Here is a 23,209-nt window from a genome sequence, read left to right as displayed (position 1 = left end):
TTTTGTTTCCTAACGAGGCTACTTTAGCAATTTAATGTGTCTAATATTTGGAAACTTTGCCTTGATATTGTTAAAAATTTCAAATATAACTTCTGAAGGGATGTATGTGTGTGTGTGTGTGTGTGTGTATATATATATACACATATATATATTCTGCTCAAATTAGTCTTCCTTACTTTAAGTCCTCATAAAATCAGACTGAAATGTCAAATGCCTCTTTATTCTTATCAGTGTCAAGGTTCTTGTTGGTATCAAAATGGAATAAGATTAAATGGAAAGATGCTTTCGCTCTAATCCTGCTTGCCTGCCTTACCTGCAGCCTTTCCTACTGGGGCTTTCTCAAAGCAGAAAACAGGGTATAAATAATATTTTTTAAAAAAAGTTTTATTATGAGTCTTTAAACATAAAAAATACATAAAGAATCATAAAAGAGACACTCATGTACCTACCACCCAGCTTAATAATAAATAGGACCAATATTGTTGAAGCTCCCTATGTTGTACTCCTCTCTGCTTATAAAATAATATTATCCTCTAAGTGTTGAAAAATTATATTGGGAAGGAAAAAGCTCCTAAAATTCATTCATTCCACCCTAGGTATTACAGAACTAAGGCCAGGTGCCACAATGTCTCTATACCAGGTTACTCTTGGCCTGAGCCAAGATTTGTAACCTTATTCACCTGTGACACAGTTCAAGACACACAAGCCTGTCACAGTTAGGCCACTTTCCCCTGTGTGTATAAAGTATTATGTTTTGTTTCTTCCTCACAAGTTATTCCACCTCCTTTTTGGCATGTAAGTGAGAGTGATGTTATTTTAGGGATAAACTTTAATCCACCCTTAATTTGTGTATTTTAAAAGTGAATCAAAAAAAAAACGGTAAACCCATCATGATGTCAGTACTTTGTGTTATTTTAAAAATTGTTCGGGCACACTACAGTTCCTATCAGTGAGTTGGCAGCAGCGCAATTGAGGCTGGGAGGTCACCAGTCTCTGGCGGGTATGTCCAGAAGGCATTATGAACTGGGAGGTACCTTCTTCACTCCGACACATCTGAATTTTTCTTATATGAATCCCAGGGGCCCTTGCACATTATTGCTTCCCTTCTGCAGTTTGCAAACTGGGATCCTACAGGCTGAATTTGGCCTATAATGTGTTTGAATTGTCATGCAGTGTCTTAAACCAAACAAAAACCTGAACTTAAATGCCTTTGGACAGAGCATCCACTACAGTTTGGCTATGTCCACAGGACTACTACTGTCTTATACCAGCCCACTTCTCTTCTTTGCTACCAGCCTGGCCCCTGAAGGCTTATGAGTTTGCATCCCTTGATTAATAAATTTGTTTTTTCATAATGTTATAGGCACTGTGTGTGTCCTGGCTCTCCCTTACCACCATTCTGTCACGGTAACCCCAGTCTGTCTTCTTATCATTAGTGCCCTTTGGACCGCTACCTCCAGCTTCTGGAACCTTTATGGCAACCATGCCTTTAACTGTTACTTTCAAAAGGTTGCTGTAATGTCTATTCTGCTCTCTTTGGTATGTTTTATCTTTAAAACTTTTCTAATGTACTTTTCATGCAACGATGGAATAAATCTAGTTTATAAAATTGTATCCCAGCTATATGCCCACTTTTTCCTACTGAACCACCTTTATTCTTGGTTAATTTAATGATCTTTCCATCCTTTCCACTGATTGTATAAGGTTTGAGTTCTAAAATGCCAAGTAAAATCTTCACAAAAGAAAGAATCGTTTGAGATGTTGCCTTCTGCAAATCTGTAAGATATTGTCCCTCAGAGTTCTTTTCCTGAAATTATTTTTTATTCCTGAGGGCTCTGCTTCTGGCTTACTTATTCTCCAACTGTGGATTCATAGAAAATATTTATCCAAATACAATTTTACATGTAAGAAAGTAAATGGAAATTAATATCCATAAAAACTTCAGTGTAGCCATAAAAACTTCATTTTATTTACAATGTGTACATCAGCTCATTAGCTCCTACTATTTATTAAACTGGTTTACATTGGAGAGGCAGTTTAATTCAATTGGATTGCCTCAAGCTGAATGCAGGTGATGCATCCACTTGCATCCCCTGAAGGATGCAGCATGGTGTGTGTAGCCAATGGATTGGAGTAATTTTAAATCTCTCTTTCTTAAGGAATTAAACCCTAGAATTTATTTTTTACTTCTGTTGAAAGAATAAAAAGCCTGTCTTCAATGCTCGTGTTTTCAACAAAACCAAGTCTTAAAAAAATTAATCTTTGCTAACAGAAAAAGTGAATCCTAAATGCTTTACTTCATTCACGAGTACAGTGAAATATTTATTATGCCTGAATGAGACCCCAGTGCTGGGTGGTCAGTTTCTTGCTGGTGATGGAGTTTTTCTCATTTCATCTGAACCTTTGGCTGGTATAAACTTGGCCATTTTCAGTACATAGCACAGTGTCTATCTGTTAGAGTCTTAGTACAGTAATATCTCATTCAGACCCTGAAGACTGAGGAGCTCCAGGTTCTTGATGCTTTGCTTTTTGCTTCCTCAAGCAGTTTTTGCTTAAGCATCTGCTTATGTCAAATAATGAGGGGCTGCCCCTTCCCCCCTGGGAGCAGGCATGCCTGAGCTGTTTGTGCACAGTCTGTGCCACCTAGATGAGTATTGCTTGGCTATACTCTAAAGGTAGCAAAGCTTTTTTGCTGAAAATCTAACTTCCCTGATTTTGGGGGCTCGTTTTAGGTTATCCTTCTCAACCAGTTGAACAGAGGCCACATCAGCAGATGCCTCCTCAGCTCATGCAGCATGTGGCACCCCCACCACAGCCACCACAGCAGCAACCACAACCACAACTGCCACCGCAGCAGCAGCAGCCACCACCTCCCAATCAACCACAGTCTCAGCAGCAGCAACAACAGCAGCAGCAGCAACAAATGATGATGATGCTTATGATGCAACAGGACCCCAAATCAGTTAGGCTTCCAGTCTCCCAAAATGTTCATCCCCCAAGGGGCCCCCTGAACCCAGATTCCCAAAGAATGCCCATGCAACAGAGTGGCAGTGTGCCTGTCATGGTCAGTTTGCAAGCACCTGCCTCTGTGCCGCCGTCACCTGATAAACAAAGAATGCCAATGCCTGTGAATACTCCTTTGGGAAGCAATTCAAGGAAAATGATATACCAAGAGAACCCCCAGAATCCTTCCAGCTCACCACTGGGAGAGATGTCCTCACTCCCTGAAGCGAGTGGCAGTGAAGTACCATCTGTGTCAGGAGGCCCAAATAACATGCCTTCACATTTAGTGGTTTCCCAGAATCAGTTAATGATGACAGGGCCAAAACCTGGACCATCACCCCTTTCAGCAACTCAAGGTGCAACTCCCCAGCAACCCTCTGTAAATTCTCTGCCCAGCTCTCATGGCCACCACTTTCCAAATGTGGCTGCTCCAACCCAAACATCTAGGCCTAAAACACCAAACAGAGCCAGCCCCAGGCCCTATTATCCTCAGACACCTAACAACCGCCCACCCAGCACAGAACCTTCAGAAATCAGTCTATCACCAGAAAGACTCAATGCCTCCATAGCAGGACTCTTCCCCCCACAGATTAATATTCCTTTACCTCCTAGGCCAAATTTAAACAGAGGCTTTGATCAACAGGGCTTAAATCCAACAACCTTGAAGGCCATCGGGCAAGCACCTTCAAATCTTACCATGAATAATCCTTCCAATTTTGCTGCCCCACAAACTCACAAATTAGATTCTGTGGTGGTGAATTCCGGAAAGCAGTCTAATACTGGAGCAACAAAACGGGCAAGTCCAAGCAACAGTCGCAGGTCTAGTCCTGGTTCCAGTAGGAAAACTACCCCAAGTCCTGGGAGACAAAATTCAAAAGCCCCTAAACTTACCCTGGCCTCTCAAACAAATGCAGCCCTGTTGCAGAACGTGGAGTTGCCAAGAAACGTATTGGTCAGTCCTACTCCCTTGGCCAATCCCCCTGTACCTGGGAGCTTCCCTAACAACTGTGGGCTGAATCCTCAGAATCCTACCATGCCTGTGGCTGCAGTGGGAGGTGTTCTTGAGGATAACAAGGAGAGCTTGAATGTGCCTCAGGACAGCGATTGCCAGAATTCCCAGGGTAGGAAGGAGCAGGTAAACATTGAGCTAAAAGCAGTCCCTGCTCAAGAAGTTAAAATGGTTATCCCTGAAGATCAATCCAAAAAGGATCAACCTTCGGATCCTAACAAACTTACAGGTGTCGAAGAGAACAAAAATTTGGTGTCTCCTGCTATGAGGGAAGCACCAACATCGTTAAGTCAACTTCTTGACAACTCCGGAGCTCCTAATGTGACCATTAAACCTCCTGGGCTTACAGATTTGGAAGTAACACCTCCAATAGTTTCTGGGGAAGACCTGAAAAAAGCATCTGTCATTCCCACACTGCAGGATCCGTCTTCTTCTAAAGAACCCTCTAATTCCCTAAATTTACCTCACAGTAATGAGCCGTGTTCAACCCTTGTGCATCCAGAATTGAGTGAGGTCAGTTCTAATGTTGCACCAAGCATCCCTCCAGTAATGCCAAGACCTGTCAGCTCTTCCTCCATTTCTACTCCCTTGCCCCCAAATCAGATAACTGTTTTCGTAACTTCCAATCCCATCACAACTTCAGCTAACACATCAGCAGCTCTGCCAACTCACCTGCAGTCTGCATTAATGTCAACAGTCGTCACAATGCCCAATGTGGGTAGCAAGGTTATGGTTTCTGAGGGACAGTCAGCTGCTCAGTCTAATGCCCGGCCTCAGTTTATTACACCTGTCTTTATCAATTCATCCTCAATAATTCAGGTAATGAAAGGATCACAGCCAAGCACAATTCCTGCAGCCCCACTGACAACCAGCTCTGGCTTGATGCCTCCCTCTGTTGCAGTTGTTGGCCCTTTACACATACCTCAGAACATAAAGTTTTCTTCTGCTCCTGTACCACCTAATGTCCCCTCCAGTAGTCCTGCTCCAAACATACAGACAGGTCGACCCCTGGTCCTTAATTCACGAGCCACCCCTGTCCAGCTTCCTTCCCCTCCTTGTACAACTTCTCCAGTTGTCCCTCCTCATCCCCCTGTCCAGCAAGTGAAAGAATTGAATCCAGATGAGGTCAGTCCTCAGGTGAGCACCTCAGCAGATCAGAGCACTCTGCCCTCTTCACAGTCAACCACAATGGTTTCTCCCCTTTTGACTAATAGTCCAGGCTCCTCTGTCAACCGGCGAAGCCCAGTCTCATCTAGTAAGGGCAAAGGAAAAGTGGACAAAATCGGCCAGATTTTGCTGACCAAGGCGTGTAAGAAAGTTACAGGCTCTCTTGAGAAAGGGGAAGAGCAATATGGTGCAGATGGAGAGACTGAAGGCCAAGGGCTAGAGACCACAGCTCCAGGGCTCATGGGAACAGAGCAATTATCCACAGAGCTGGACAGTAAAACCCCAACACCCCCAGCACCCACTCTGCTAAAAATGACCTCTAGCCCTGTGGGCCCGGGCTCCACCTCAGCAGGACCCAGCTTACCTGGCGGTACTCTCCCCACCAGTGTACGCTCAATAGTAACCACTCTGGTACCCTCTGAGCTCATCTCCGCGGCGCCGACCACAAAAAACAATCATGTTGGCATAGCATCTGAGCCACTTGCGGGTGGCCTAGTGGAGGAGAAGGTGGGATCCCATCCAGAGCTTCTGCCCAGCATAGGTATGTACTCGGGGCCTGGCATCATCTCCTAATGTCAGTTTTTTGATGACCTATCCCACAAGAGAAAGCATGGCTCCTTTTCTACTTGGAGGAAGAAGAATGGGCTAAATGGCAATAGTAGTAGTTTTGTTTATTGGAAGTACACTGGGAAATATACTTTTAAAATCTCATATTAAGTTTACATTCATTAACATGGTTCTCCCTCAGGTCCTGAAGTGATACACCTTTCATTTATATAAAGTTTTTCATTTTACAAGTAAGCATTTTTACATATGTTATTTTACATCATCTTCATACCAACCATATCAGGTAGCCCTAACCCCATTCTATGGGTGAGAAGATTGAAGCTCAGAGAAGTTCAGTATTTGTTCAAAGTCTATACTATGAACCTACAGTTTGACATTGTCTCTTAAATGTGAACAGCAGCTTCTGCAGGTTCTCCTCACCATGACAAAGACTTGCTCTCAACAGTTCAGAGCAGGGTTCTCATAGCCCCTTCCTCATTGTACTCTATCCCAGGGACTCTTCCATACTGACTGGCTACTCCAGAGGAGAGCTTTCCAGAAAACCAGGTTTCATGATAATAGACACTGGAGGAGCAAAGTGGTTGAGAGACAGATAGACTTGGGTTGATATCACAGCACCAGCATTTACCAGCTGTATGGACTTAGGCAAGTTACTTAGCTACTCCAAACTTCAGTTTCCTCCTTTGTAATATGAGTTCAATAGTGGTTGTAAGAATTCAATGAGATAATGCATATAACATGCTTAGCACAGGACTAGAATGTTGTAATCGTTCAACAAATGGTAAAAGTTTGTTATTACCAGTTTCTTTTTGATGCAGTCTTTCTGTGAATTACACCATTCCATTCATGTATGTGTGGTTCAGATTGTTTCCTTGTACTGTTAAGGTGGGCTACTGATGGAGCGTAGGTGTCCTTACTCCTCCCTTCCTTCCCTTACGCCTTCACACTCACGTTCTTCCTTCTGTGAGGCTTAAATGGTACAGAAGTTCTGTTTCCCTAGAATGGGATCAGTCACACACTGCCAAAGCTGGGAAGGACCTTTGCTATATCCTAGGCCAGTTAATAGTGCCTATCTTGTTTATGCAGCTAAAATGCTTCCAGTGCCTACCACTGAGTGGTAAGCACCCAGGAGGAGGGGCAGAAAGAACACAAGCTTCCGGGTAAGATCAGAGTTCAAATTCTAGCTCCACTGGTTATCAATCACAGTTGGATAAAGTCTTTAACCTCTCGTAAGCCATGTACTTCACCTGTAAAATGGAGATTGTAATTCCTATCTCCCAGAATTTATATGAAGATTCAGTGAGCGAGCTTACCGTAAAGTGGCCACACGCTGCCTCACACAGAACTCTGGAAAGGTTAATTTCCCTTCTCTCTGCCTCTTCACTTGAATGCTAGAGATACAGGAAGGGATAAAGGCCCTCAAGGAGTTCACTGCCCTTGCAGCAGACAGGCTTCACAGAGCTGGGTGCTTTAGGTTTGTTGTTCCAGTTGTGTTGATGTAGGTGAGCCCTAAGAATTAAAAAGAAACCTGATGTGACTAAAATAATACTCTCTGCTATTAAATGTTTCCACTCTACTTCCTTTCAGAGAACCTTCCCCTCAGGTACCAAGAGAAAAATGATGAAGCAATTCAAAAATATTTTTTTCTGGATGTATATAATCCTAGAGAAATATGTGAGACTTGGGGAGATGAACCAACAGTTGGAAAAAATTCTCAGTTTTAGTTAAGATAATTCCATTCTTTTTCAAGGGCTGCTGTACTTTTACCTTGAAAATGTGAAAAACCAGTACTGGAGTTAAAAAAAGTAGAAGTTAAATATCATTTTACGCTTTATCAGATATGCATCCAAAATAAATTCTTAACACAAATGGATTATTGACTACACATGGAGAGAAACCTACAAAATTCATAATCTCCTCAAGAGGGTAAAACTTACTTTTGCACAGTTGATTTAGCATGTTAGACTGAAGTGTCAAGATGGGAGGACATACCCTTGAGTGATTGTGGCATATCTGTGTCCTTAATCCTTACTGTGTGATCCAATAAGTTTCCATTCTGGAGTACATTGTGTATTCTATTCCATTCCTCTTCAAGAGCCTAAGTTCTCTCTGTCCTTCAAAGCCTAATTCTGATGTTTCTCCCTTTAATGTACCTTCAGATTTCTTAACCTAGAATTGTTCTCCCTTGTTTTGGAGTCCTGTAACACTTGATACCTTACGAATCTCCTTCATATAACATCACAGTGCACTCCAGTGTACCATATGTGTTATACCATATCTTATCTTTAATACTAGACTGAGTTCCTGATGGGAAAGAAGGATGTGATTTGATCTCTAAGGGTGCTTGGCACAGTGCCTTGTCCCTAGTAAGTGCCTTACCCCTTGGTAACTGTTTGTTAAGTAACATATTGAATTTATTTATTCATTAAGTGTGAATTATATACCTGCTTTATGTCCATCACTCTTGCCAGGTGCTGTAGAAAAGTACAAAATAAATTATGCTTCATTTTAGGTCTCAAGGACTAGTCTTTGGAGGGATGAGACATAGTTTTTTAAACGCTAAGGTCAACTGTGTAATTGTTCCTCCGAAAGTGGTTTGGGTTGCCTACTAAGGTATGCTTTGGGATTTTTTAGAGTACTGGACAGCACTTGACCCCAAGAAGCAAAAATTACAGGTGCTGTTGTCCTCATGGCTACCTCCTTCCTTGATTTTTGTACACACAAAAAGGAGAAACAAGTATCCCTAGTGGTATTCTTTCTCACTAAGTGTTATAATAGATAATTTTTAAATCAAAAGTTTTGAAATGTACTTTCAAAGCCAAATTTAAGTACTACTCTCTAAGAGTATGTGTATTTCACCAGTTACTTAGCCCTTGATTCAGTCAATGCTTTCTGTTTTGTTTAGAAAAGAAAGTAAAAGGCCTGTATTTTTTTTCTTGTCTTAGCCCCTTCACAGAGTTTAGTCCCAAAGGAAACTCCAGCTACAGCACTGCAGGGGTCTGTTGCCAGACCAGGTAAGGCACACTTTAGAAAAACTTCTCAGAGTGGAATGGGTTAAATGTGAAGGAACTACTGCTGTCCTCAGTGTGCCGGGAAGTGGCTGAAACCGTCTTACCTATTTGCTTCAGCGCAGACTTCAGTTGAGTGGCAGAGCTTGTGCAGTACTATTTGAGGTTATTTTCCCCCTGACTAGCTTGCTTCTTACACATTCCTAGTGTCAGCCAGGGAACTCAAGAAGGGCATCTCGGTGCCCATTGTCTGTCTACCACCCAGCCGTGGATGGTTTCCATTGCAGAGTTTGCCCTGTTCCATGACCCTGGCACCCATAGCTGGCAGCTGACTGACTAGTATATGATAACTCACTGGAGTGGCAAGCGTTACTGCACCAAGATAATAATTGCATTATGACAGGAGTGGAGGCTTGTTCTGAGAACCTCTGCTACAGTGAGGCAGCTGTCCCTCCAGGGAGTTAGAGTCATTTCAGTCATCTCTGGATGGCATTCAGTTTCTTCCCATGACCAAGATATTGTAAATAGCACTAGGGATGGTGTTTCTGAAAGATGGAGTCCATGGTAATCTGACAAGTAACTGCTGTAGGATGCTGGGTCAGCTCTGAGCACATGAGGATCTTGATGGCAAATAACAGCACGCTGCCTTCATAAATTAAACTGCTAAAGCAGATAAATATCATAGATATGTTACAGTTTAGTCTTGCCTGGCTCTTTGTCATTGTAGGTCATTGAAGGGTACAAAAAAAAAGCAAGGCATGACTGCTTTCCACAAGGAAGTTAGAATCTCACTGACAGTACAATTCACACAGTTGACAAAATTAGTAAGAAAAAAACCAACAGTACAACCGTATTTAATTTTGTGAGTCTAAGCCATAAAAGTAAGGTATAACTTGTGATTATTTTAAAACCTGCTTCAGGGTGCTGTGTCCTGTGTGATGGATAGTACTTTCCACGACACATTTTTTGGGTAAAAACAGTCCTCTGGAAAAAATGGATAAGCAAAAACCATTTCAGCTACCCAGATTCTTCCTTTGCTACCAACTGCTCACATGATGCCTGACATCGTGCTAGTATCTGAGAAGGGGAGCATGGAGCAAATTATTCAGAGAAAGGATCAGATGGTAAAACTCATTTTTGGTGAGAAAAGGAACAACTAGAAGGGGGAGTGGAATTCCATTTCCTGCCCCAGCTCCTTTCTCCAGAAAATGGGCTTTACCATCTCATATGTCCTCCTTCTCAGCATAGTTGGCCGAAGAGTCCTGTTCCTTTAAAAAGTTTGGCTTAAGTGAATCTCCTTAAAATACCCCCTACGTCACTAATTGCCCTCACCAAATTCCTTTATACGAATTGGCTGTGATAGTGTTAAAATTTTCAAAAGCATTGAATTTTGTTCAAAAGAGCAAACTAATCAAGATTTTTTTGTTATCAGTCTCTTTTGACTTGAGCCCTTTTCATTTTTGAGCACATATTACCTGAGTTTCTTTGCTCCAGCAGAGCCAGCAAGGCAGCAGAGACTCAGTGAGCTGGTATCTGTTTCTTGCGAAGGGGTTTCCAGGTTTTATGAGTTAGATGTGGGAAGCTAAATAGCAAGTGAGAAGCAAGTATTCTTTTCTGCCGGCATCTTACATTGAAGGCAGAGTGGTCCAGCCTCCTCACAGGAAGGCTGCATCAATGTGCACATCATAGCAATCATAATAATAGCTAACATTGAGTTCCTACTGAGCACCAGGTGCTGTACTAATTTTTTTTTTTTTTAAGATTTTATTTTTCCTTTTTCTCCCCAAAGGCTCCCAGCACATAGTTGTGTATTTTTAGTTGTGGGTCCCTCTAGTTGTGGCCTGTTGGATGCCGCCTCAGCATGGCTAGATGAGCAGTGCCATGTCCGCGCCCAGGACTCAAACTGGTGAAACCCTGGGTCACCGAAGCAGAACGCGCGAACCCAACCACTCAGCCACGGGGCTGGCCCCTGTGCTAAATTTTTTATGTTATTTCACTTAATCTTCTTAACTTCGAAGTGGGTAAAGTGGTTATCCCCATTTTTTAGATGCAGCTTTGAGCACAGATAGGTCAAGTAATTTCCCCAAGGTCACCTGACTAACAATGAGGTCAAACTTTTAACCAAGACACTCTGACTTCACTGCCTTCAAGGAGGTTACCGTGTAATCAGTAGGGTAGGTTAGACATGTACACTGAGTCTAAGGTGTTGAATTCCCTAAAAGTGGGGACAGGTACAGGCACAGGGCTGTGGTAGGCCAGAGGCAGGAGAGATCACTGCTATCTGGTGCATCAGGGAAGGTCTTTTGGAAAAGATGGAACTACCTAAAGATATATAATGGAGGAAGAAGATTTTTTCTGTTGTTGCTGAGAAAGAAGTGCCTAGTAAACCCATAGGATGCTCATTTAAGCAAAACCCTGCTAGACAAATTACTGAGATTTTGCTTTCTTAGACGGCATTGCTGGGAAGTTGCAAAAGAGAGAACATAACAGGGTCTGTAGGCGACATCTCAAAGCAAAGCAGTCTGCCCTCTAAAACTTAATGAGGAAGTCCTTCGGAGGAGAATGCATCCTAAATATATGTTTAAGACATGTTTGAAGATTACTGTCTTTAAAAAAATAATGTCAAGAGGGTGGAGATATTCTAAGAATGAAAACAATCTCTTCTATATGAGAGGAAGAGGTTTATTTTAATAACCTAGTTATAGCTGGGTGAAATATGAACCAGGCAGTGTGAATTTAGTTCTGTTGATCCAAACAGGATTATTTCACAGTGCAGAGTAGAAATAAAAATAGACTGAGTAAGTGTCTTATGCCCCAGACAACTGAGTTGTGTCCGTGCCAACTCTGTCTCTATACCATGTAGGGTGAGGATCTTCCTGGGTGTGGAGACACGTTAGCCTAAATAGGGCATTCAGAGTTTGTGTAGACACCTAGCTTCTTCCTGTGGACCTGTACACCAGAAGCTCCCACATCTCATTTCTGTCCTTTGTATTTTTTACAGAACTCGAGGCAAATGCTGCCATAGTCTCTGGACAAAGGTAAGATGATCATTTCTGCAGAATTAGCATGAATACGGCATAAGCCTATTTGAAGAGTGTCAGCTTTCTCAGCCTTTAAACCTCTCCTCACCTTGTCCTTTCCCTTCACTCTTTCTACCAGTCTGTTTTTCCTGCTGAAGCAGGGAGCTGTCATGAGTCCTAAGCCCTCAGAGGTAACATTTCTGAATAAAACTTGGTGGCTGAGTTTCTACCATTTTGTGGTGGTTTTGAAAACAATGAGATAACATGTTCAGCACTCAGTATAGTGAGAAAATAGTAAATGTTCAATATAGGAGCTGTTGCTCTTATTGTCATTAATAGTAGTCCTTGCAATACCTTCTGAAGTGTATCTGTTTGATCCTCAAGGCAAGTGAGAGAGAAAGACAGGCAGGGTCTCATGCCAAAAACCACACCTTTTCTGTTATACTATGCTGCCCCACATAACCTAACAAAATATAAATAGAACTGTGGCTTCAGCCTCATTTGCCCCAAGGAGAAGAGTAGTATTATTTTCCAAAAGTCATTCCTTTTTTAGTGTAGGAATGCACTAGATAACATTTTAAAGAATTTATCATATTTGTACATCAACTTAGTTTGTAAAATACCTTCACAGTCATTTTCTCATTTAATCCTCTTTCAGCCCTGTGAGGTGGTAATAATAGCCAACGTTTATTTGAATGCTATTGCATGCCATGTGCTGGCCTCCAAGTCCCCTAGATGTATTATGTCGTTTAATTTTCACAGTATCTATTAGGAAAGTAAATTCTGTCTTACAGATAAGGAACCTAAAGCTCACAGAGGTTAACTAAATTGCCTAAAACCACAGATTTAATAAATAGTGAAGGTGAGATTCAAACCCAGACCTTCTGACTCCAGAGCCCTTACACTTAACGTATTGTGGCACAAAAGATGGGGATTTATAGAACAAGAATCTGAAGCATGGAGGGGCTGGCCCTGTGGCGTAATAGTTAAGTACGGCACGTTCCACTTTGGCAGCCTGGGTTCACAGGTTCAGATCCCAGGCGCAGACCTACACCACTTGTCAGCCATGCTGTGGCTGCAACCCACATATAAAGTAGAGGAAGGTTGGCACAGGTGTTAGGTCAGGGCTAATCTTCCTCAGCAAAAATAAAATAAGAAAGCATAGAGAAAATTAAATATCATGGCCAGTAAATGCATAGCTAAGACTTGACCCCTGTTCTTCTGACTCCAAATTCATTGTTATTCCTACTACACTACTCTGCCTGTCTAGTTTTATTTGGATTGGGCTAATATTTGAATTCATTTGCATTTCTCAAGCATATACAACTATGTGGCTAGAGAAGGAAGATAATCAGACCAAAAATACCCTGTGGGTGTTTGTTTCCAGACCTGCCTGAGCATTGACCATATAAATAGCAGGACAGTATTGCTGTGGCTTTTGTTTTGCCAGGAGAAAGAGGTACCTTCATTAGGAATCTTACTTCCTCAGAAGCTTTGACCATTTTCTGGGCTCCTAGCCAGAAAGCCATCCTCACCACCTCTAAAAGGATGTGTAAATCCCCCTGACTCGTAAATCCACCCCAGCTCCTGTCTCACCTCTCCTTGACTTGCCTTGGTTTATTGGGTATTTGGTAGACATAAAGCTAGGGTAATGAACAGTGTGGCCAGATTCCCAGCCATAGTGCCAGTAGCAAAGGCTCCTCTGGCATGAGTGAGCAGTGGAGGAGTAGGGATAGTTGATAGTCAGGCCATGGTTCATGCCCTTAAAGAGCTCACAATCTAGTGGAAGCACAAGATATTAAAATAAAACATGCTGTACAGTCTGATGGGTGCTCTAGAACGCCAGATACAGACTGTGAACCCAAAAGACAGAAGAGACAACTCCACTTAGGGAGTGAGGTCATGGAAGACTTCCCAGAAGAGGCATCACTTTGACCAGTTGTTTTCTTGTTTTGTTGCGTTACTTTTGTTTCAGTTCCATGCCTTACAAGCAAGTTTAATCAGCTTCTTTTTTTCCTAATGATTTTAACATGCATTTTTTGAACCATGAAAGTAGTAAGAAATTTATTAAAGAAAACTTGACTTCTCCAGCTTTTAGAGGCTTCCAACATTTTTTGGCTCATGGCCCACTTCATCTTCAAAACCAGCAATAGCTAGTCTAGTCTTTACTACATTGTTACCTCTCTAGAAATATCATCTGTAGATAAATACCATATGATTTCACTCGTGTGGAAGATAAAACAACAGCAACAAGAAACAAACACATAGACAGAGAATAAATTGGTGGTTACCAGAGGGAGAAGGAGAAGGGCAAAAGGGGTGAAAGGCCACATGTGTACAGTGACAGATGGCAACTAGACTTTGGGTGGTGAACATGATGTGGCCTACACAAAAGTTTATAATGATGTATACCTGAAATTTATATAATGTTATAAACCAATCTTACCTCACTAAAATTAAGTTTTAAAAAAAAGAAAACTTGAAATTCAGATCAGAGAATTACAAAGAAGAAAATTACTCACCAGTAAACCAGTATTCCTGTGACTCAACAATATTCACTGTGTATATTTTAGTTGATCTTCTTCTGGTCCTTTTCACAGAGCATATGTACAGATAGAGATGGAATGTTTTATATGTGAACACTAGATACAGTGTTATATCTATATGTAAACACTGTACATTATACACATACATATATATCTCACACTCATTCATTCATTTGTGGTTACATATACACTCATATATTGTAATGAAAATGGGATTATACTATTCATAATGTTGGTAACTTTTTTCCCACAATGTCTCATCAACAGTTTTTATCATTAAATACCCTTATGTAACATGATTTTTTTCATCACTGCATATGGATGTGCCACGATTTAGTTAACTTATCTACTATCGTTAAGCATTTAGGTCTGTCTTGATTAGTAAAAATAAAATGCTTTGACATCCTTGTGTGTAATTAGAGCTCTGTGAAAAGATTTGTTTTCTTAGGCACCTAGAAGTGAAATTGCTGAGCCAGAGGATCACACCACTGTTTCACAGCCTCAGCATTATTGATAGTTTGGATCAAATAATTCTTTTTGGGGGGTGGGGGAGGCTGTCTTATGCATTATGGAATGTTTAGTAGCTTCCCTGACCTCTACCCAAAAGATGCAAGTAGCATCCCTCACCCCTAGTCATGACAATCAAAACTGTCTCTGGATATTGCTAAATGTCCCCTACAAGGTAAAACTGCCTCCTGTTGAGAACCATTGGATTACACAGTTTACACTCCATCAGGAGTTTTTGCCCCTATGCCCTCAACAATACTGGATGTTACCAGTTTAAATCTTTACATACTAAAAAAAGGGGATCGAGGTAGGGGCAATCAATATACCCAGCAGTGTATTGTGAATATATTCCCATGTATGTTCTATAATGTGACTTGTATCATGCCATTATCTGACTATACCAGGCTCATAGTAAATGTCAGCATATGTTAGTAATTTCCTAGATTTTAGGTACTGTTAATTTTTGAATGGGAATATTATTATCTTAGGAAGACAGGTGAGGAAGTTTGGGAGTTTTGGTCCAAGTTCTTAATGTTTTCTACCTGTTTTTCCACAATTTCACCAGCGTTATGCTTTAGTATTTTATTTTTACTATTGAAACAAACTAGACTCACTTTTAAATTGTCAGTTATGTAGACAGTTAATTGTGCTCATTGTCCCAGGGTGGAATATTTTCTCTCCAGAATAACTATGTAGTTCTTAATCTGCTGCCTTATAAATGAAACTCTATCTGAAAAGCCCTTTTTTTGTGACTTGGTTCTCTCACCTCCTTGGATACTTTGTGCTTCCCTCTGTCAGCAGTGAGCCCAAAGAGATAATTGAAAAGTCAAAAACCCCAAGCCGAAGAAACTCCCGAACTGAAGAGCCAACTGCCGCTTCTGAAAGTGTGGAAAATGGACATCGTAAGCGATCCTCTCGGCCTGCTTCAGCCTCCAGCTCTACTAAAGGTTAGCAGTGGGATGTGGGTGCTATTTGTGGGTCAAATAGAAGAATAGGATCCTTATCACAGCAGGAGAAGACGTGTTTCTGTGGTCAACTCTTCTTCCCATTCTCTATTCTTTTTAAACCCCCTGACCCTCTTTTCTTGCCTCTCTCTCAGCAGAGACTCTCACCTCTTCACAGAGAAAATAGAACTCCCTCAACTCTCACTACCAAGACATAAATCTACCAGTGTCCTCCTTTGCTCCCACTATAACAGAGCAGCTGTCCCTCTTCAAGTCTAAGGCCAGTTCCCCCACTTGTGCCTTTGATCCCACCTTCTGTGACCTTCTCAAGAACCTTACACTACCAGTTTTCTCTTCTTTATTGACTGCCATCTCCTTTTTGAATTAACCTGCCCTTGGCTTCTGTAACCTAGAACTCTCCATAATTTTCTGGCTGTTCCTTCTCAGTCTCTGTACCCAGCCATTAGACGTTGGCTTTCCTCAAACTTCAATCCTGAGTTGCCCTTTCTCTTCAACTTATATTTTCTCCCTAACTGATCTTATTCATGCCCCCGTTATTTAATTACAGCCTTTCACAGATGACTCCTGAATTTGTATTTTTAGTACAGACCTCTAGAGATCTTAGACAACTGCATGTACATCCTTAAGAGGACCTCAAACTCAACATGTCTGAAATTAGACTTGTGATTTTTCACCCCCAGTATGTGGTCCTCACCATCGTTCCCCATCTCAGTGAATGGCACCACCATCTGTCCATTGGGCAAGTCCTCCTTGGCACCTCTGTCCCTTACCCTCACATCTAATCCATCACAAAAAGCTGCTGATTTTATCTCAGATGGCCCAAATTCATGCGTTTTTCCCCATCTTCACTATTGTCCTAGCTTAAAACTCAATGATTTGCCATTGTAATTAGGGTTAAACTCTAAAAGCATCAACATGGACCACAGGATTTTATGTGGTCTGGCCCTGCCACCCTCTCCAAGCCTCATCTGACTTCCCTCAGCAACTCAGACATGCCATCCTCATCCCTCTTATCACAAGCCTATATATGTTATGCCTGTTGCAGGAAGCTTTCTTCCCTCTTTCTTCCTCTCTGCACTTCATTAACTTTCTACTCTCCCTACTTAGCTTCGTTGTCACTGCTATGAGAAATCATAGCATCGTGTTCTCCTTCATAACACCACGTTTGTAGCTTTATCTCTACATATGTGATAGGTAATTAACATAGACATCTATTAGAGCAGGAGCTGTCTGGTGTTGCTCACCACTGTATCTCTGATGCCTAGAATGATGCCCAATACAAAGAGGTATATAATCAATAATTATTAAATTAATAACCATCTATCAACTATTTATTAAGTACTTACTACATGCCAGGCTCTGGGGATACAATAGTGGAAAGATAGATAGAGTCTCTGTCTTCATCACCTCAATTACGTGCTAGCCGGAAGAACAGACTCTAATACAGTGTTAAATGTTAAAGCTATGGTAGCAAAATTACATGGTACTGTAGGAGCATATAGCTGGGATGCTTTGCTCCTCTGCCAAAGCTTTCTGGACAAAATGATGTTTAAGCTGAGACCTAAAGAATGAGGAGGCGTTATCCACGCTATGAGGGTTGAATGGAGTTTCTAGGCAAAAGGTACAGCATATGCAAAGGCCCAGATCTGAAGAAGGGTATGATACTTCATCCTCTCAGGAAATGTGCTGAGCTTGAATAGCTCAGATTGGGCAAGGGCTGGGATCCTGGCAAAGTGCCTGATATCAGCAGGGCTGCTGAGACACACAGTCAAGTACCACTTGGGACACCAGCCTGAAGGACCAGGGCAGGTTGTGGGTGCACCAACACTAGACACCAGACACTGATCTGAGAACTCAGCTGTCGTTGGCAGGTCATGTTTCTGGGCAGGAATTTCATGATGCCTCACAAGAGCCCTTGGGAGTAGGCCACAGTCCGTAGATCATACATTGGTAAAGCAGAGGTGTAGAAGTCACCTTACCTCAGCCCACCAGAGAGTGAGGGGAGAAGTTGAGAGGGGCCTTCTTTCCTCTGCAGGCGTACCATGTACACCACAGGGAGGGTCCTCTTAGGTATCCCCTCCTTGGATAAAGAAATGAAACCAACAACTTCTTCCTCGTCTCTGGGAATCATCTCCTAGGTAGAAACTTGTTTGGAAGGAGCACACCTTTCAATATATTGAGTACTAAACCTGGAGAACAAAAGGGAAGATTCCTGGAGTTCTATGGGAAATTCTGCTTCCCCTCAATCCTCTGTATTCTCTTAGCCCCTCACTTTCCCAAAGGATCAAGGTCTTCTAGGCTTCTGTTTATTTACCTTTCAAACAGTAAAAAAGCGTTGGCCTTTAGAGATGTGACACACCAGATTTTTGGAAACTTGGCCTGAGCCCAGAGCCTCAAGATACTAAAGGTGTCATTTACAGTGCACCAGAAAGAATTCATCTAAGGAACAGCTGGGATAGTTAGAAGAGATGCCCAAATTAGAGCCACTCTGTAGTGAACTGCCAGCCAAGAAAAGATGGAAAGCTGGAACCTATTTTAGGAGGAGGCTGGGGAATAGACCTGTATACTTAAACTGGACATTGTCCCAGGTGGTGGTGGTCATGTTGGAAGGCCTGCCCCATCTACACTTTCAGTCTTAGCAACTGACTTAGGAGAGGAAATAATGACTCCCAGGCTTTGTGATCTTGCATGGAGGGGTGCTGGGTAAGTGTCTTCCTAGAGGATGGCAGAGCTCTGGCCAGAGCCCAGGAATCACAGTCATGTATAGATCTCCACATTAGCCTCAAGCCCTCAGGCTGTCAGTCCTTAACTGTCCTAGGGTATGTTACCTTTTAAATCAGAAATGAGTGCTATAGCTGTTTTAGTTTTTAAGTGTTAGACCTCTTGGGTCCAAAATAAAGAATAAATATGCATATTATTTGGCCTGCTATGTTGTATCCAAAAAGTGAGCCAAAGTCATAAAATAACTTCAGTGATTGTATTTCAACTCATACCCAGGGAGTGATTACAAAACATCAGCCTAGTTTCTAAAATTTATGCACCTCAAACTTGGAGACATATGTCAAGCTGGGCACCTGAAACATCTTCCTGCTTCAGTACTTCTTAAAGTTTTGAGGGAGGAAAAAGGTTTTGCCGTTTTGCACTCATAAGATTTTGATCATATATGCACAAACAAAATCAAAAACATTCTTTTTTTCCATGAGAATCTTGAAAGCTGAGAAGTATAATAAGAGTATATAATGAAAAGTATTGCTACTTTTGTATTGTTGGGGAACCAGTGACATTAATCATGCTCCTGCTGTGAGAACAGAGTTTGCTTACGTCATGCTGGCCAAGGCCTGCTAGACTGCCAGTTGGAGCAGGTGGGCTAGATGATTTCTGGGCAAGTCCAGAGAGGCCGACATGGTTGATGGGTCACTGCAATCTGTTGGGTTTTTTTTTTTGAGGAAGATTAGCCCTGAGCTAACATCTGCTGCCAATCCTCCTCTTTTTGCTGAGGAAGACTGGCCCTGAGCTAACATCCATGCCCATCTTCCTCTACTTTATATGTGGGATGCCTACCACAGCATGGCCTGACAAGTGGTGCCATGTCCGCACCCGGGATCTGAACCGGCGAACCCTGGGCCACCGAAGTGGAGCATGCACACTTAACCACTGCACCACCAGGCCCGCCCCTGCAATCTGTTGTTTTGTTTTGGGTTGGTTGGGTCCCCCACACACACTTTTAATTACAGACACAGAAATTGGCTCCCACAAATCAGTGAATATCTTCTTAAAATTGCACTTGATCAGATGTGTTGTTTACAAATATGCAAATGAGTAGTTCTGCTTCCTGAGAGGATGAGTTCCCTATTAAAACAGAAATGATTTTTCTAGTTTCTCTTGTTATTCTTTATTCACTCTCATATTTATAATAGTCGTTATATTTTCAACTGGGAAAAAGGATCCGTAGTTTAAAACATGAAGTTCAATGTGTAAGTTTGAAACCAGGGAAGATATGCTAATAGAAGGGAAGTTCAGAGCAACCTGTAATCAGCAGCAGCAGTCGGTGTCCCTAGGGTGCCCTAAGATGCCTCTGACAGCAAAGTGGGGTGATAGCTCTACCCTGCCCACAGCCAGTGCCTTGAGAAGCAACAGTCAAAAAACAAGAGTATACAGGGGCTGGCCCCGTGGCCGAGTGGTTAAGTTCGCGCGCTCCACTGCAGGCAGCCCAGTGTTTTGTTGGTTCGAATCCTGGGCGCGGACATGGCACCGCTCATCAAACCATGCTGAGGCAGTGTCCCACATGCCACAACTAGAAGGACCCACAACGAAGAATATACAACTATGTACTAGGGGCTTTGGGGAGAAAAAGGAAAAAAATAAAATCTTTAAAAAAAAAACAGTATACAGATATACTTAAAACAGAAGTCTTATTCTTGTGGAAAGGCAAATGAGCACAATTACATACATCTTATGGGAGAACCCTGAATAATAACTGTCTGAAACTGCACTCTTGTAGCATTATTTACAAGCCTACCATGCAAATTTTGAAAGGAAATTTCCAGACTTCTTTACAATTAAATAGAAATTCTGGCTAGAAGTAATAGAGTAGAAAGCACAATGAAGTGAGCAAGGTCAAGGTCAATTTTTTAAATTCCTCGGAAGGTAAAGGAAGATACTAGAAGATTTAATAGAACCTTATACTATAGATTTGACCAAATTTGCTTAAAGTCAACCTGAGGCAACCAGGCTGAAAAAATGCCCTTATCAAATTATAAATTTAAATGTTCCCCAAGGACATACGTGGACCACCACCTGAAAGACTATTGACCCAGTTCTTTACCATATAGTTTGTTCTAAAATATTAATATAAATGATGTAACTACACTATTAGTCTTTGGACTGTTTGTATATCCGTGAAGACATTAATTTGTAAAATCCTTGATGGTTTAAAAAACTGAGAATTGGGGCCGGCCTGGTGGCACAGTGGTAAAGTGCACACGTTCTGCTTCGGCGGGCTGGGGTTCGCCGGTTCGGATCCCGGGTGAGGACATGGCACCGCTTGGCACACCATGCTGTGGCAGGCGTCCCACGTATAAAGTAGAGGAAGATGGGCACGGATGTTAGCTCAGGGCCAGTCTTCCTCAGCAAAAAGAGGAGGATTGGCAGCAGTTAGCTCAGGGCTAATCTTCCTCAAAATAAAATAAAATAAAAAACTGAGAATTTTTCAACAATATGTGATTTTTTTTTCCCAGTATGGTGTTATTATGGGGGCTTGGGAGTGGGATTATGCATAGTCAGATAAGCTAGGCAGCCTTTAGGAACAGGCCTGAAGTATACCCTGAATGTTCTATCAGCCACTATATTACTTCCCTAGAATTCCTTACCTTAAAGAGTTTGTCTCTGGATTCTCAATGTGTTCAGTGGAGTGGTAACATTTTGGAGGAAGTATAAAATTGAACCATAAAAACAAAAAACTCATTTTTTCAGACATATTTATAAAGACATCAAAAGTGACTTTGCTCTGTGACCCAGATGGGCTAGATTTATCCAGGGAAAGTGACAAGACATTTCAAAATCAGGTTGATATGGTTTTTTCCCTCATAGAAATATAAAAGTACACCCTACACCACCACTCCTACCTCCCACTGGTATCTAAAAGATTATTTTTTTGCAGTGTCTAGCATAAATCACTTGTTTACTCATGGCCCCACTCGTTGATTCATCCGCAGAAGCAGAGGCAGCCTGCCAGATTATTGGGTGCTTTGGAGCAGTGACAGATGGGAACAAGCAAGGAAGGAGGGGGGAAGAGCCTGAGGTTGCTTGTTCCCCCGACTCCCCACCTCTTTTTGCAGCCATATATGTGTTTCTCAGCCCACTTGATCCTTCCTATCACAACAAAGGAGAAGTTCCCAAAGTTGACCTATTAACAGTTATTTTTCTAAGGATGAACTCTCAGTCAAAATTCTATATATAGTTTTACTGCAAATGACAGATTTGCTACAGTGAAAATGCAGCTTGAGAGTTAGACGTAAAGAGTTAATTATGGGGAGTTGTGGGCTGTATAAGACTCTTAGTTTATTTATATGGAATTAAAATAAAGAACACCGTTATCAACATCCTGTCAGATTAACTACCCTCTGAGTAGCAGAAGACTAATGAGTAAATCAGAGAGACTGATTCTACCACATGGCACAAGCAGTATGTCCTCTCAACAAGAAGATAAGCATATTGAAATTTCCACTAGTAGAAGCTCAGAAACATTGTACAGGTCACTTCTTGAAAAGTCATCAAGGCCTCACTTCTTAGTAATTCCTGTAGCTAGTAGAGCAGTAAAATTTTTCTTTTTGCATCTACATTTTGAGTCTGGGCTCTCAAAATACTTATGATACAAAAGAGAGAAGAAAAATTGCTTAGAACATTGAACATAGAATGCATCATCAGAAAATTCAGCCTAGTTTCCAGAAATGGATAGGTCTGATTTATCTTACACATTAATGTGTTAGAAAACATTTTTTTCTCCTAATGGGACGTAATTTTTTTTTTTTTTGGAGGAAGATTAGCCCTGAACTAACTACTGCCAATCCTCCTCTTTTTGCTGAGGAAGACTGGCCCTGAGTTAACATCGGTGCCTATCTTCCTCTGCTTTACATGTGGGACGCCTACCACAGCATGGCTTGCCAAGCTGTGCCATGTCCACACCTGGGATCCTAACCGGCGAACCCTGGGCCGCTGAGAAGCAGAACGTGCGAACTTAACCACTGCGCCACGGGGCTGGCCCCCATGATGGAAAGTAATTTTAAAACACTGTGGGGGCCGGTCCTGTGCCCGAGTGGTTAAGTTCGTGCACGCTCTCCGCTTTGGTGGCCCAGGGTTTCACTGGTTTGAATCCTGGGCACGGACATGGCACCGCTCATCAGGCCATGCTGAGGTGCCATCCCACATAGCACAACCAGAGTCACTCACAACTAGAATATACAACTATATACTGGGGAGCTTTGAGGAGAAGAAGAAGAAGAAAAAAACACTGTTTTCATATTAAAACCAAAATATCTACTGTGGAGCAGCAGGAAGAATGAGGGTGAATTTTTAAGATCAGTATGAGATTTTAAGGAAATATTTACATTTGGAGAGCTTCAAGCTATTCCTTGTACTCTGCTGCAGAAGATGTTTCTGTGGAAAAGTTTTTGAGAACCATGGTTTAAATACGGGATAAGATTAAGTTGATTAAGACAATGAAAATACAAGAGGAATTAGAGTAATTAAAACACACTTAGTTCCCACCTCTTCCATGAAGCCCTCAGGCTCACCTGGGCTCAGAGCTGGCTGTAGCTTGCTCTGAATTGCTTCAATGCCTGCATGTATCCACAGCCTTGATATACCGGGCTAAGCTACAGTAGACACTTGACCAAGGGTCGCAGTCATGTTATTTAGA

The 23,209-nt window shown here is 41.9% G+C and overlaps 1 protein-coding gene across 33 annotated transcripts in view; it reads left to right on the top strand.

Moving 5' to 3' along the window:
• NCOA6 (nuclear receptor coactivator 6) overlaps nt 1-23,209 on the top strand; it is a 102,952-nt gene that overhangs the window by 78,677 nt on the left and 1,066 nt on the right. For 22 of the 33 annotated variants that reach the window (XM_070247360.1, XM_070247355.1, XM_070247353.1 and 19 more), the window contains 4 exons: nt 2,733-5,720; nt 8,692-8,760; nt 11,756-11,792; nt 15,626-15,774. In XM_070247360.1, coding sequence (XP_070103461.1) covers nt 2,733-5,720; nt 8,692-8,760; nt 11,756-11,792; nt 15,626-15,774 — 3,243 coding nt within the window. The remainder of the gene's footprint in view (nt 1-2,732; nt 5,721-8,691; nt 8,761-11,755; nt 11,793-15,625; nt 15,775-23,209) is intronic. The other 11 variants (XM_070247358.1, XM_070247349.1, XM_070247345.1 and 8 more) reach the window with 2 other exon arrangements.

Source organism: Equus caballus, chromosome 22, assembly GCF_041296265.1.
Source record: "Equus caballus isolate H_3958 breed thoroughbred chromosome 22, TB-T2T, whole genome shotgun sequence".
NCBI lineage: Eukaryota > Metazoa > Chordata > Mammalia > Perissodactyla > Equidae > Equus > Equus caballus.
The sequence above is the reverse complement of the archived record's forward strand: the minus strand, read 5'-3'. Positions and strand labels throughout refer to the sequence as shown.